Genomic DNA, 15,525 nt, shown 5'->3' on the forward strand with positions numbered 1-15,525 from the left:
ACCTCAAGCGATTCTCGTACCTCAACCTCCCGAGTAGCTGGGATTACAAGCGCCGGTCACCAAGCTCTGCTAATTTGCTTTTTTTGAGTAGAGACAGTGTTTCACCTTGTTGGCCAGGCTGGTTTCGAACTCCTGACCTCAAGTGATCCGTCCGCCTCAGCCTCCCAAAGTGCTGGGATTACATGAGTGAGCCACCACACCCAGGCACCGAACATCTGTTTTGAGAGTGCACAGAGGAAGAGGGGACAGGGCGTGAGAGTGGAATCCCACCTTTTTAGTTAGAATTTCTGGATCTGGTGGCTTTTTATTATGTTGCTTATTAGCATCAAGCCCTAGTTGATAAACCTCCAGGACACTAAGAGGTTTTTCTTGTATTTTTTCCTTTTTATCCTGACACATAGAAAAAGTGGATTTGTTCAGAGAGGTCACCAGCCCGGCCCAGCCCCAACTCTTCAGAGTTGATGCAGTAAAATCAAGTGTATGCACAGACCTCCCTTGAGTGTCTGTTGGCTCAAGACCCGGTGCTGGCTGGATGGGGAGACCCTGACGCCCAGCGCTGACTCGAGGGTCGCTGGAGGAAAAGTCCCGCCCCATCCCACCCCTCCCACAGGCTTTCCGAGAGCCCGGCCGACTCGGAGGGGCTGGTGGGTCGGTGGCTGGCTGAGCCCCCTCAGACGACCGTGGTCTTCGCTGTCCTGTCAAGGGCATCACTTAGGGGAAGGAACGAACGGCCCTTTCTTGCTTTCTCTCTCTGGGACCAAAGCAGAGAGCTGGAGAGCCATTCGGAGCACCCACGTTATTTTTCCTCTTATTAAGAAGCCGGCCGGGGAGAGGGGAGGACGCAGACCCTCGTTCCTCGGGGACAGAGCCCCGCCCGGCGCCGCGGCAGGGCGGCTGCTGGACCCGGGTGGGCCCCGGCGGCTCGGGGCGGGGGAGGCGCGCCCCGCCCAGCGCGGCCGCGGGTGTCAGCGTTGCCGCGCCCGGCGGGTCTCCGCGGCCGCTGCGTCCCCGCCCGTCGGCCTTGCTGCGCGGAGCGGGCGGCCAGGTGTCCTGCGGGCGGCGTCCCCGCACCGCGAGCCGGAGGGCGCCGGGGCCGGGCGGGCGCTCCGGGGCTGCCTTCCTCCCCGCGTCCTGCGGGGCTGTCCAACGCCTTCCAGCTGCGGCTCCCGCTGCCTGCACCATGTCAGCCAGAGGTGAGTGGGGACCAGGTGGGCACCGTCCACGGACCCCGGCGGGCCGAACAGGTGCGGGAGGGCGGAGGGGGCTGCGACAGCCGCGCCGGCCCCAGCCCGGCCTGAAACTTTGGCAGCGGATCCCCGGGCTCGGGGCTGCAGGGGGCCGGGGGCCGGGGGCAGGGGGCAGGGGAAGGAAGCCCTCGCCCTTGACCTTGATCCCCGGATGTGGGCAAGCCCAAGGGCCAAGGTCGGCGCCCGGCTCACCTGTGCCCGCCGCGCCTCTGGTCTGGGAGGCGTGGGGGATGGGCTCGCGCTGGCTGCCCTGCCGGGATCTGTGGAAGGGCTGGCCAGGAGGGAGGAAGAGGTATTTTTTCCTCCTTTCTAGTTACCATTTTGCAGCTCGGCTATGGAAGAAATCCAGGGCTTGATGCAGCACGATTTAAAGCTGCAGTGCTTACGCCTCATTAAAAAAAAAAAAAAAAGTAAATTCCCCACCTGTGCTCCCCTCTGCATGAATCTACCCTTCCACTCCCCACCCATTTTCTTTCTGGAGTAAAACAATTACTGCAGGTGAAATGGGTGGAAGAAAAAAAAAATCAGAATTGCTTTTCAGGCAAGAATAAAGGGAATGTATTTCTTGCCATCTGGAGCCAGCGACGATGCTGGGGAGAGCGGGTTAGTCATAGCTCAGTGACTGCTAGTATGAGTGAAATATTAAAGAGATCAAGTCATTGTGCAGCTTGCGAGCAATTAAAATGAAGTGAATTGGTTGCTTTGCCATAAGCATTTAAGGAAAATATTGATTATTTTTAGAAAGTGTATTTGCAAAGCAGTAAGTGCCACCCCTTTTGATACCTTGAAGGCAACCTGTAAGAGGAGTTGCAGAGTTTTTTGTTTGTTTGTTTTTTTAACTCCGAAGCTTTAACCCTGCTTTTTGGAAGGAGTTTAGGAATTTGATAACATGTGTTGGATAATTAAGCGCTGCTTTTCAGAGTTCATCCTGGGGCATATAATATAGACTAACGTAATCTCTATCCAGAATGTTTTAATTCCTTTTCAAGCAATCTGATCTTTGTTGATGATTGCTCTGGCCATATGGTTGGTTGGATCTGTACCTAGAAATGGGGTGGAAAGGGCTTGGTGGAATGACAGAATTTATATTGTAGATACCAGGATACAGAGGTGGTATAGGGCTCTGAGATACTACCTGCCTATTCATGCCTAATTATTCAGGTATATTAGAGAAAGAAAAAAGAGCATGGAACAGCTAACACCATAAGGGACTTGATGTGTATATGGATGGAATCAGAACAACCTCTGAACTATGTTCTAAGACTGAGGCTTTGGGTGCTGACCGCTGTCCAAAGTACCACAAGGAACATATGGAGAATATCTCTTATAAGTTGTAAATCTCTCTGAGGTCAGAGTCCATTTCTGATTCAGCTTTAAAGCACCCAAAACTCTTAGTGCAGAACCTTGCACACTGTAGGGGCCAAGTAACTATGGGGAATCTTGGTATGCCCTAGGAAGCCTCAAATTCGTTAGGCCGTCACACCAATTTCATTTCGTCTCTGGCCCCTCCTATTCCAGGGTCTCTGGGGTTTATCTGAGAATGCAAAATGAAGATGACCCCAGAGATTCCGAGGGGCCCTAAGCCCTGGAATGGGGCTGAGTTCTCAAACATTTCTTCTTCAACCCAGTTTCAAGCAGGATGTTTTGGAGTCAGCTGTAGACATTTCACTCGGTTGTCTTATTGTTGGTAATCTTGCATTTAACAGTTTAAAGTCTGACTAATCTAGTAGAGAGAAAAATACCTGTAATAATAAATATCAGTTATTGTATGTTTATTATGTGTCAGGTACTTTACATGTATTACATCATTTAATCCTCACAATGACTCAATCAAGTAGATATTGTTATTACCTCGCCATTTTACAGATGAAGGAATTGAGGTTTTGAGAGATTATAAAGTTTGCCTGAGCTAAACTTGGTAAATGGCAGATCCTGATTTCTGCCTAAGTCTGTCTGATTCTGATCACATCCACTTTATTTTACTACTTCTGTTATTAGTCCTTCAAATATTGTAATAGACATCGCAATCATTGATTTGCTAAGAAGAGAGAGAGAATGGCCTAGACATGACATTTAAAGGAAATAGCCTTGGTAAGTAACTTGGAATTTCCAATACATTTAGAAACATCTTGGTGGGCATTTGGTACTGACAAAGTGTGGAAAACAAGGCCACTGATACTAGATGTTGTTAATTTGATACTCCTAGTTTTTTTCTTCCTTTTTCAGTGTTGAGAACCAGAACTTCCTAGATATTACTAAAGACTGAGGATTTTAAGTATCTTTTTATGCAGCACTTTTATGTGAATTTGAAAAAAATTCTAAAAGATTAGTAGAGTGCTTAGTAGTTACTGAGTTGAGTTTGTCTAGAAAAGTGTGTATTTTTGTCATTAATTTTTATAAAAGACTTCAGAACTGTAGGCTTCACTATGGTGTTCCAATTCAGTTATCTGCTCTTGTCTGTACTCCTGGAGATAAGCTTATAGGACCAGAAACTTAATGTGTCTACTTAAGTACCTAATTTATCAATAGGAAGTTCTTTAGACCCTTGGAAAGATAAATGCTCTTGATTTTTAAAATGATCTCTGCTTATTTCTAATATCTAGGCTTGTAGGTTATGGTAGGATTAGAATTTTCTTTTTTTTTTAAGTTGTAAACACTGGGCGCAGTGTCACACCTGTAATCCTATCACTTTGGGAGGCTGAGGTGGGTGGATCACGAGGTTAGGAGTTTGAGACCAGCCTGGCCAATATGGTGAAACCCCGTCTCTACTAAAAATACAAAAATTACCTGAGCATGGTGGCACATGCCTGTAGTCCCAGTTACTCAAGAGACTGAGACAGGAGAATAACTTGAGGCGGAGGTTACAGTGAGCCGAGATTGTGCCAGACAGAGCAAGACTCCGTCTCAAAAAAAAAGAAAAGAAAAGAAAAGAAAAAAGGTGAAAACAGCCCCCCTTAAGGGGGTACAGAAGTCAGTCCCATTTGCTTGACTTACTTGTCCTTGTGTCTCAGGTGTGCTCTCTGCCTGCTTGTGAGTTTCCCCTGTTCAAGCCTTTGGTGGGATCATGTGTTTGGGGGCCTTGAGGAAGGTCAGCTGCACTAGACTGCTGCCCATGGCCTGGGCAGGACATTTCCCAGCAAGGGCCAGAGGAGTTACTGTGTTTTCAGTCTGAATCGAATGTCAGAGCCAGCCAGCAGGGCTTCATCCTCTTGGGGACAACTCTGCTTAGGAGATTAGTTCCTGGATAACTTGCTTATTTTTTTTAATTAAATGTCCCTGGTTGGTTTTAAAAAAAGAAAATAAAACAATGAAATCAGTTGGCCGGGTGTGGTGGCTCACACCTGTAATCCCAGCACTTTGGGGGGCTGAAGCGGATGGATCACTTGAGGCCAGGAGTTCAACAGCAGCCTGGCCAACATGGTGAAACCTCATCACTCTTAAAAATACAAAAATTAGCTGGGCATGGTGGTGGCTGAGGCATGAGAATCGCTGAGATTGCGCTTTGCACTCCAGCTTGGGTGACAGACTGAGACTCTATCACAAACAAACAAAGAAACAAACAAATCAATTGACTCTCATAAGAAAAGCAACTTTATTTTTAAAAATTTTAAGAGAAAAGTATTAAAATTCAGTTCACTATTCAAACTAACAATCAAAAGCATTCTTTAATTTTATGATAGAGCAAGCTAAGACATTCCCAACTTGCGGTATTTTAGGATACTCTGATCAAAGACTTGTAACTTGGTGTTGTATTTTTCCACTGGAGACCAAAATGGATCCATTATATTTTGATTTTTGAATTACCAGCTAGAGGAAATTATAACACATAGAATAGAGTTTCCACACCTGGGGAGGATTGTCTAGGCAGCCTTTTAAAAATATAGATTCCCAGGCCTCATTCCAGATTTAATGGTTCCTAAACACTAAAGGTAGAGTCCCAAAATATGTGAAAAGTGATTCTAAGGACCATTAGATTACAGTGGAGTCCCATTATGGCAGGATCACAAGATTCATCTGGAGTATTTATCAAAGGTACTGATACCAAGCCTCTGCTTCAGATCTACTAAATCAGAATATTCAGGTTAGGCCTGGTCATCTGCATTTTTAATAAGCCCCAGTTAATTCTTATGTACAGGCAGACTTGGGAACCATTGAATTAGAGCTTATTTTCTCTAATGCAGGGTCTGGATCATCCTGCAAGCTTTCAAAAAAACTATTTTTAAGTTATAAAAGTAATATATTAAAATCCACTCTCAGATTGGGCGCATTGGCTCATGCCTCTAATCCCAGCACTTTGGGAGACCAAGGCAGCTTGAAGTCAGGAGTTCAAGACCCCTGTGGCCAACATGGCGAAACCCCATCTTTACTAAAAAAAAAAAAAAAAGTACAAACTTTAGGCAGGCATGGCTTCACACACTTGTAGTCCCAGCTACCTGGAGGCTGAGGTAGGAGAATTTCTTGAACCTGGGATGCAGATGTTGCAGTGAGTCAAGAACATGCCACTGCACTCCAGCCTGGACAACTGTCTCAAAAAAAATAAAAAATTCACTATCAATGTATTAATACAACAAAACTATATTAACTTACCTATCTATTAAAATATTAAATTATAAATTAATATAGTATATTTAAATTCAAATAGGCTGGAATTATATAAAGTTAAAAATGAAAATCTCCTATTTTCTTTTTTTTTTTTTTTTTTTGAGATGGAGTCTCGCTCTGTCGCCCAGGCTGGAATGCAGTGGCCGGATCTCAGCTCACTGCAAGCTCCGCCTCCCGGTTTACGCCATTCTCCTGCCTCAGCCTCCCGAGTAGCTGGGACTACAGGCGCCCGCCACCTCGCCCAGCTAGTTTTTTGTATTTTTAGTAGAGACGGGATTTCACCGTGTTAGCCAGGATGGTCTCGATCTCCTGACCTCGTGATCCGCCCGTCTTGGCCTCCCAAAGTGCTGGGATTACAGGCTTGAGCCACCGCGCCCAGCGAAAATCTCCTATTTTCTTCCTTCCTATCAAATCCTTAGAATTAATGGCAAATAGTGCATCCCGTATACCCATCCAGACAATTTCTCTCTGGTTAGCTTTTGGTCCAGTTCAATAAATAGTAAATGCATATACCATGCAATACACATGCAGTAAACAAGCACTTTACAAGGAAGCAATCACTCGATGAAACTGCTGGCTTTTCAGAAGCTTGAGTCATGAGGAAAAAGGCTCAGGAGTGTGTGGATAGATTCCATTGCCCTGGCAGGGAAATAAGTCACGTATGCTGTCGAAATCTTAGGCCAGTTTTGTTAACTTTGTTTTCTTTTTTTTTTTTTTGAGACGGAGTCTCGCTCTGTCGCCCAGGCTGGAGTGCAGTGGCCAGATCTCAGCTCACTGCAAGCTCCGCCTCCCGGGTTTACGCCATTCTCCTGCCTCAGCCTCCTGTAACTTTGTTTTCAAAACTTCCACAAAACTGGAAGCAACCTGACTGTTCATCCACTGGGGGAACGAGTGACTAGATTGTGGTGCATACATGTGGACTATTACACAGTTATTAGAAAGAGTGAGTGAGGCCCATATGCATTGGTCTGGAGGGGTGGCCATGATACATTGTTAAGTGAAAAGAGTGTGTTTTAGAATAAAATCTATGTCATATATGATCCCAGTTTTGTAAATTGAGAAAAACCCCTATCTGTGCATATGTGTGTGTTCGATGAGCAGAGAAAAAATCATAGAACAGTACACAACAAGCATTTAACAGTGGCTACCTTAAAGGTAAGGACCAGGAGGGAAGGTGGTTGGCTTTTCTTTGGCTATATCTTTATGTTGTTTGGTAGTAAGTAAGAACAGCTTTAGTAGATTAAATAGTGATCTGGGGCCCATTTTTCTGGCCTGTATCAACTACAGTTTCTCCTGTCTTTGAGTTACAGGACTCCCAAGAAGTTTATTAAATCGAGGAAAGGAGAAACTATCTTTGAAAGCCAAGTTTAGCCATTATTAGTTTTAAAGAAAAATCCAATAAAGGGAAAAATGTCCACTTAATCCCTCCTCATTCATTTCACTTATTGGAGTCAGGGACGTAGATTTTTATTCATTTATCTGATGAACATTTATTGAATACTTGTTACATGCTGGCAATTAGTTAATAGGGCCCAGTGTATACCCTCAAGGAGCTCACAGTTTTATGGGGAAGACAAATACACACATATTTATAAAAGGATATCCTGAATGCAGAGAGAGAGAGAGAGTGCATATGGGATAGAGAGAGAATTATGGTAATACCAAAGAGTGGCATTGAGTTAGCTGTGGGCGTGGCAGCCATATCAGGTGAGGCTTCTTAAAGAAAGTAGAGTTGTTTTCTTGGAGAATGAGTTGGACTTAGCCAGGTAAAAAAGAATAGGATGGAGGGAAGGCCTTTCCAAGGAAAAGGGCATGAAAAGAAGTAGCATGGTGAGCACTGAACCTAGGAAGCCTGTTGCTGCCAGATGACATGTTTTTCAGGGAGAGGAGAACCAGCTCTCAGTGGAGTTGGGAGGTGGAGAGGGCACTTGGGGGAAAGGCTGAGGATGTAGGGATTTTCACTGACAAGGGCTTGCAGTTCCAGAGCACAGTGGAAGCTTGTCAGTGGTGAGAGATGTGCAGCAGGAGGGAAGAAACAGGGCAGAAAGGGATGAGAAGGGAGAGGAGGCTGTCCTTCCCATGGCTGAGATTGCAGGAATGAGAGAGATGGTTGCGCATGACAAGTTTGAAATGTCCTAACTTTGGCATGAGGAATTTGGTTGCAGACTGAGCCGAGAGCCTGGGCAGTATCAAGCTAGGGCAGAGAGGTGATAGGGGCTGCCATCTGCTTCCTCGAGTAGCAGCAAAGCCCTCTGCTAAACATGGCTTATTCATGGGGTTAGGGCCAAGGTTAGAATGTAGGTGGAGGAACAACAGGAATCAACCACACTTATTATTATTTTTTTGGCCAATTTCTTGAGCTTTGACGCCTATAGCAGGGCTTAAAATGTATTTGCTAGTTGATAAATGGGAGACTTCTCCTTCATTTCATCTTTCTTCTCTCTTATTCTGCCCACCACTCTGGGTCTGTTGTCCCAAGCATCACTCTAGCTTTATCAGTTTCTTTCATGGTGATGTTGTAAAGATTAGTGCACTAAGAGTTCTTATTTGATATGATCTGGGGGCCATTTTTCTGGCCTGTATCAACTACAGTTTCTCCTTTCTTTGAGTTGCAGGACTCCCAAGAAGTTTATTAAATCGAGGAAAGGAGAAACTATCTTTGAAAGCCAAGTTTAGCCATTATTAGTGTTAGTATTTAATATCAAAACAGCAAAACACTACACTTCCTGGAAGTTCTTTTTTGCATTTAAAATAAATGGTTCTGATTTAATAAACAGATTTTTTTTTTTACATGTGAGAGATCATTTTGGACATCAATATCTCACATGTGGGAGTGTCATATGTTTCAGCAAAGATTTTCAGAAGGTTGAATTGTTCCCACATTGTTATCTGTGAACTGCAATATGTTTTGGTTTTTTTCTTCATTTTTGGGAACTTGTGTAGACAAGCTTGAGTTAATCACACTTCTCAGGAAATGTTTACTATAATTGTCAGTCCATCAGGCCCTACTGTGGTCTAATATATTGATTATTTTATCCCCATTATTTAATTTCATTACCTTTTCACCATAGGCAACTATTCTTATACATTTGATATATGTATCCTTGAATTTGTAGTAAAACCAATTCTTAGACCAGTTCTTGAGCTATAAGCACTAAGTCTGTGTGTGTGTGTGTCAAGGAGAAATTTTCTTCTTATTGAGAATGGAATAGAAGGCAGTGGAGCCATAATTTATGTCAGATATAAAAGAGATTTGACAATTAAGAAAAGATACGCTTTCTTGCTTCCCTCATCCCCAAAAGAGAACTGGCAACCATATATCTGAAAATATCTTAACAGCAAGCAAGACAACAATATAATAGACAGTGCTGAATTCTTAATCTGTCACCCTTTCTCACCGAGATTCAATCAGCTAGTATTTATTGAACCTCTCTCCTGCAGCATCCAGATTAATTTAAAATCCTGTCTATTCCTGAGCTGAGGATGCTAATATACTAGTTAATGAAGTCATTTAACAAATAGTTATTGAGCCCTCTGCAGTAAGGATTGTCATGGTTTTTGGGTGGAAACATATTAAAGGACATTAGAATTTGTGGTTAATTGAGGTTGGGACAAACGGGCTGATCGACATTTATGGCTCACATTTAAGTATGTATTTACATAACTATATAAGTTGTAATTCCACCTGGGATACTTCTATCTAGGACAAATGTTAAACCTGCTGGGATGTTGGGACAATCGGTGTATACTGGGGCTATCCTAGGCAAATTGAGACTGTGGACTTTCTAACTGGTAGTGTTTCTAGCCGGCATGCCTTATGGTGTCACTGTATTCCTTGGCCTTAAAAGATCCACTTTTGATTGATAGCTGAATATCTGCCCCTAGTATTAGCTACTTTGTAGATTATCTACCTCAAAATGTAAACTTAAATCTTGGGCTGCCTATTTCCTCCTCTTCAATCCAGCACATTTTGGGACTATTTTCCCAAATGGCAAGTTGGTATGCTGAGGTATCATTGCTATCAGAGACTAACAACATTTAGCATAAAGTTAAATCAAAATAAAATTTTAGAATATTTGCTTTTTATTTTTGAGGTAATTCACATGATGATTTTATTCTGTTGGGTTAAATTATCAGAGACAACTATCATGGGAAGGAAATGCTTAGTGCCTTTGGGACCTTCATCGTCATGGGAATGACTCTAGTTTTTCTGGTTAATATAGTTTCATATAAGCTTTAAAATGTTTAGTTCGGTTTACCTGTGGTTATCTTTGGACTCACAACCTACTTGATTTTATGCCAGTGTGCTAGAGATTTATCTTTTCTAGCATATTGTATGATTTTAATGGGAAAATTATCTAATTTGCATTTACCACTATAAGGAAATTGCCCATTAAAAAATCGGTTTTGGATGGTAAATCCTTATTTAGTAGATGAACCTATAAAAGCCTTTGTATTATTGAACCCTGCATTAAAATAAAAATGAAAGTAGGAGTTGTGGGTCAAGCATGCAAAAATGATTTGCTGAATGATTGGAGATCATGTTGTTTTAGTCCTTTGTTAGATAATTTTTATAGGCTTGCTTGTAGAAGGAAGAGCTGAACATGCATAATTATTATTATTCGTGTTTTAAATAAACACAATTAGTCCCTTCTTCCGTGTGGTGTGTTCTTTCTCCAGCTCTTTAACATTATTGCTTTTGAGAATAATATTAGATGATATATGTATAAATGGAGAAACTGTGTTAGGGTCAATTTTTAAATAGTTTTTCCTGAAGAAAATATCACATAATATATTTTTACTTTAGACTGTGTCCAGGGTCTTTACTGATACTTTTCTTTCTCAACTTATTGGGAATTCATTTAAAAAACATCCACAACAGGGAAGCCAGCAGAGAACTGAATGGTAACAATGAAGGGAAATGAGGACAATGAGGTAAACAGCTATTTCTGGCTTTCAGCTCCAAATAGGAATGAACAGAAGGAGAGGAGTCCCAGAGTCTGGGGGAAGGAGGGAGGGGACAGAGGCATAATTTTTAAAAGTCAAAAAAAATGTAGAAAAGAGGTTTGGGGTTGGCAATCTCTAATGGATTCCAGGAAGAATTTTTTCGTTCGTGTTGTTCTGTGTAAAACAAAGGAATCTTTATTTTGAATCACTTAAGCATGGGGTGAGTAATGAGCATGGGCATCAGGGATGGGTGAGTTTTTTTCACCAGTTCCTTGTGACTACTTATTTTAGGAGAATCTATTCTGTGGCTAGATGCTTTATATAAACTGTAGAATTGTAGTTGGCAAGAATGTATTCATTTCTTCAGTTATTCCAAAAGTATGAGTTGAACACCTACTAAGTGGTCTAGGTGTTGGAGTGTGATGACCACTTACCATATAAACATATTATAGGTGGTGTAAAGTACTGTGAAAAAATATAAAACAGTAGAATGGAGAATATTAGAGAGGTGAGAGGGTGGGGAAGGTGCTATTGCATATGGGGCAATAATGGAAGGCCTCTTTGATAAAGCAACATTTTAGCAGAGACCTGAAGGAAGTGAGGGATCATGAAGATATCTGGTAAAGAGTTTTTTAGGCAGTGAGATGAGCAATTCCAGGACCCTGAGAGCTGTCAGGTCCAGCAGGCAGGCTTGTGTGGCTGGATCCGAGAGGACGGGAGAGGAATGGAGATGAAGTCAGAGAGGTAGTTGGGGGAAGGAGGGTGTCCAGTTGGTCCTTGAGACTGCTGTGATGATTTGAGTTCTTCCCTGAGTTAGATTGAGTGAATTAGGTGAAAGTTCTGAGCAGAGTTGTGACATGATTTGATGTAGTTTAAAAGGATCATTCAGTCAACAGGTAGATGGTAAGGCAAGGGTGGAAGCAAGAAGACCAGTTAGGAGGCTCCTGTCATGGTCAAGATAAGAGAAGATGGTCAAGATAAGAGAAGTAGACCAAATGTGAGGAGAGCAGGTGCTGAGAAGTTATTGGATTCTGGAAATGTTTCTAAAGAATTGCTTAGAAAACTTGCTGATGAGTTGGCAACATGAAGTAGAAGAAAGAGATCTAAGATTCTTAGATCTCTCCAATTCTTTCAGCAACTGGGAAGATAGTATGTCATTTCTTGCAATGAGGAAGAGTATAGAAGGGGCAAGTTTGGGGAGGAAATCAAGTATTTTGGATATTTGAAATGTCTTTTAGCCTTCTATGAAAATATTTATTATGCCTATTTTACAGATAGAGAAAATGAGACATAGAGAAATGAAGAAACTTACCTGAGGTCATCATCTAGCTAATAAGTGGTTGACCCAGGATTTAAATTCAGGTCTTGTTCATGCCAGAGGGTGCTCTATTTACTGTTACAATGCTGCCTCTTTACATTCAGCTGAAATACATACCAGGAAAAGAATGTATCTATTTTTCATTTCTTAATTATTTATGGTTCCTCATTATGCGATAATTTTCTGCATTTTTAAACATGGCTTATGTTTAAGGAAGGAAAAATAAACCATAATCACATTGTTCCAAATTCTACCATTTATCAACATTATCATTGTTAGCACTGCAAAAGCACTACTGAAATATGAAGAAGCATACTCTATGATTATGGCACTGAGTGCTTGGTATGAGCCAGGCTCAGGGCTCCTTGCTTTCTAGAGTTCCCAGCGTAATGACCTGTCTGCAGAAGTTGCACTACAACGTGACCAGTGGCATGATGGTGTTACATACAAGATGTTCAGGAGATCAGAGGAAGGATACTGGTGCATCCTGATTGGATATGGGGCCAAGGAAGACTTTACAAAGCAAGTGATATTTGAATAGGGCCTTGAAGAACAAGTGGAATTTGCCAAATGGAGAAGTGATTGAAAAGTATTCTAAGCACAGGAAATGGTGCTTGGAATTTTTAGAATTTATAAAATGGTAATTAAACATATTAAACATTAAGAGTAAAACATCTGAAGTTAAATGTAACATGCAGACACAGTATGAGGAAAAATTTTTAAACTCTACTGAGAAACATAAAAGATTTAAGTCATTGGAGAGACATACTAGGCTCTTGGATAATAAGACACAATGTTGTAAAAATGTTCATCTCCCCTAAATCTCGGCATAGAAGAAATAAAATTGCAGTTAAAATGGCAACAAAGTCTGTTTTAGGGACATGGCAAATTTAGACTATTATTCATTTTGCAAAATGAAATATATGAAATCCAAAAACAAAGGAAGTGTACAGACCTACCAGATCTTAAAATGCAATATGAAACTATATTAATTAAAAGAGTTTAGTGTTGGAAAAAATTAGACAGAGTGATGTCTAGTTATAGTATAGTGAACAAATGTGTATAGGATTTATTTATAGTAAAGGTAGCATTTAAAAATCAGTGTGAGAAGAAAGATCCCCAGTAATTGATGTTGGAGCAACTAGCTAACTATTTAGAAAAGATAAATCTAGATCCTTTTCTTATTTCTTTTAGAACACACACACACACACACACACACACACACACAATTCCTATGGATTAAGTAATTAAGTATAAAATAAATGAAATAGAAATCCTAGAAAAAATTGGTGAATTTATAACTGAGAGTGTCCCAACCCTCTAAACAGGATACAAAGCCTGAAAGTCATGAAATAAAAAGTAGATACATTTAACTATGCAAAAATAAGACTTCTTTGTGGTTAAAAAAATACCATTTTCAGCATTCTGGCTTGTGATTCTCACAAGGCCCCAGCAGAGCTGGCCTGAACCTGGCCACCTGCCCCAGGACAGTTAAGTCAGCGAATAACAGGGCGGAGCCAGAGACAGGTGTGGGATACAACTAAGGTGCCTTCGGAAAGCTTGGCAGATAATTGGACCGATAGTGTCATGGCTTACCTGAGGTCCTCACTGAAGTTTTACTCTCTGCACAAAACAGGCTAGACAAGTACAGAGAATGGTGTTCATTCATTCATTCCGCAAATGCATAGAGCTTTTATTATTATTAGTTTTCATTCCACAAATGGGAGAGCTTTTAGCACCATATGCAAGGGGCACAGGAATGAGTAAGGTATAGTCCCTGCCTCAGAGAGGCCATACTGGACCTCCGCTTGGTATCTGGAATATTCAGAATTGGAAGGCCATAGTCACTCCTGTTTTTTTCCAGCCTTCTAGAACATCAGTCCCCAACCTTTTCACACCGGGGACTGGTTTCGTGGAAGACAGTGTTTCCATGCACTGGGGTTGGGGAGGAATGGTTTCAGGATGAAACTGTCCCGCCTCAGAAGATCATCAGGCATTAGATGTTCATAAGGAGCCCAAGCTAGATCCCTCGCATGCACAGTTCACAGTAGGCTTCGCGTTCCCATGAGAATCTGTTGCCGCTGATCTGACAGGACGTGGTGCTCAGACGGTGATGCTCGCTTGCCTGCTGCTCACCTGCTGCTGTGTGGCCCAGTTCCTAACGGGCCATGGACTGGCACCAGTCCGTGGCCCAGGGGCTGGGAACCCCTGTTCTAGAACATTCACACTCCTTACGGTAGTCTGGCCTGCGGTTTTTGGGCAGTTACAGGCACAACACGCAGTTCTTAGTCATTTGCTGTCACCACTCAGGAATGACACTGTCAGACCTTTACCATAGGGAAAAAAGGGGATGCAGTGAGTGTGCTCTGCTCCTGGAAACTTGAGATGGACTGCCTGCTGGAAAGGAGGGTAAAGAATCACTCCCGCTGGTCTAGACCTGATAGCTTAATTAACTCGTTTATCTCAACCTTTTCTCTTTTCATAGCAAAGCTGCCTACAGTGATAAACACTAAAAGAAGGGTATTTATGTGCTGGTGTTCAGAACATTTGATTGAAGTGAGCATTTTTATTAGTGTTTCTTGGAGATTAGCCTGCCCTGGTTCTCTGAATTCCTTTGATTACATCAGAGCCTTGCTGTGTAGGCAACCTTTGCCCCGATTCACTGCTGATAAACACACTTTGTACTTGGTCACTGGACTCTGTTCTTCCTCTGATAACTACTTTTCTTCCCACCCAGACTTTTTCACATTAGCATCCAACACACTGAACTGTAGGGAGACATCTGTCTAGGTGGCCCCAGCCACGTCTAGACTGCATTCTGTGAAGCCAGGGACCAAATATTACCTGTGTATTTCCAGATCCTTGTCCTGAAGTGGAGTAGATATTTAATGAGCAATTATTGAAAGAATTCAGAGGAGAAAGGTTGCCACCTAAGAAATTCACGGTTTGCTGGAGTAGACAGATGTATGCAAAGGGTGAAGGGGGTAGAATGGAAGGTGCAGTCTACAAATTTCTCAGTCCTTTCAGTTGAATTCTACTAAGATAGACATGATCTAGAACCTCGTTTCCTTGTAGGTTTGTGCTCTTAAAACTGACCAGAGGGCTGGGCGCAGTGGCTCAGCACTTTGGAAGGCCAAGGCAGGCAGATCACTTGAGGTCAGGAGTTTGAGACCAGCCTGGCCAACATGGTGAAACCCCGTCTCTACTAAAAGTACAAAAAACTCAGCCAGGCCTAGTGGCATGTGCCTGTAGTCCCAGCTACTCGGGAGGCCGAGGCAGGAGAATCACTTGAACCTGGGAGGTCAAGGTTGCAGTGAGCCGAGATTGTGCCATTGCAATCCAGCCTTGGTGACAGAGCATGACTCCATCTCATCTCAAAAAAACAAAAAATAAAAAAACAGAAAAAAACAA

General features: G+C 42.4%; 1 protein-coding gene across 3 annotated transcripts in view; it reads left to right on the forward strand.

Moving 5' to 3' along the window:
- The first annotated feature begins 955 nt into the window (after nucleotides 1–955).
- Nucleotides 956–15,525, forward strand: part of ABLIM1 (actin binding LIM protein 1) — a 353,609-nt gene continuing 339,039 nt past the window's right edge. For all 3 annotated transcript variants that reach the window (XM_033181938.1, XM_033181921.1, XM_033181922.1), the window contains exon 1: nucleotides 956–1,193. In XM_033181938.1, coding sequence (XP_033037829.1) covers nucleotides 1,181–1,193 — 13 coding nt within the window. In that variant the 5' untranslated portion in view covers nucleotides 956–1,180. The remainder of the gene's footprint in view (nucleotides 1,194–15,525) is intronic.

The sequence above is a fragment of the Trachypithecus francoisi genome, unplaced genomic scaffold (genome assembly GCF_009764315.1).
Source record: "Trachypithecus francoisi isolate TF-2019V2 unplaced genomic scaffold, Tfra_2.0 Contig01579, whole genome shotgun sequence".
Classification (NCBI taxonomy): domain Eukaryota; kingdom Metazoa; phylum Chordata; class Mammalia; order Primates; family Cercopithecidae; genus Trachypithecus; species Trachypithecus francoisi.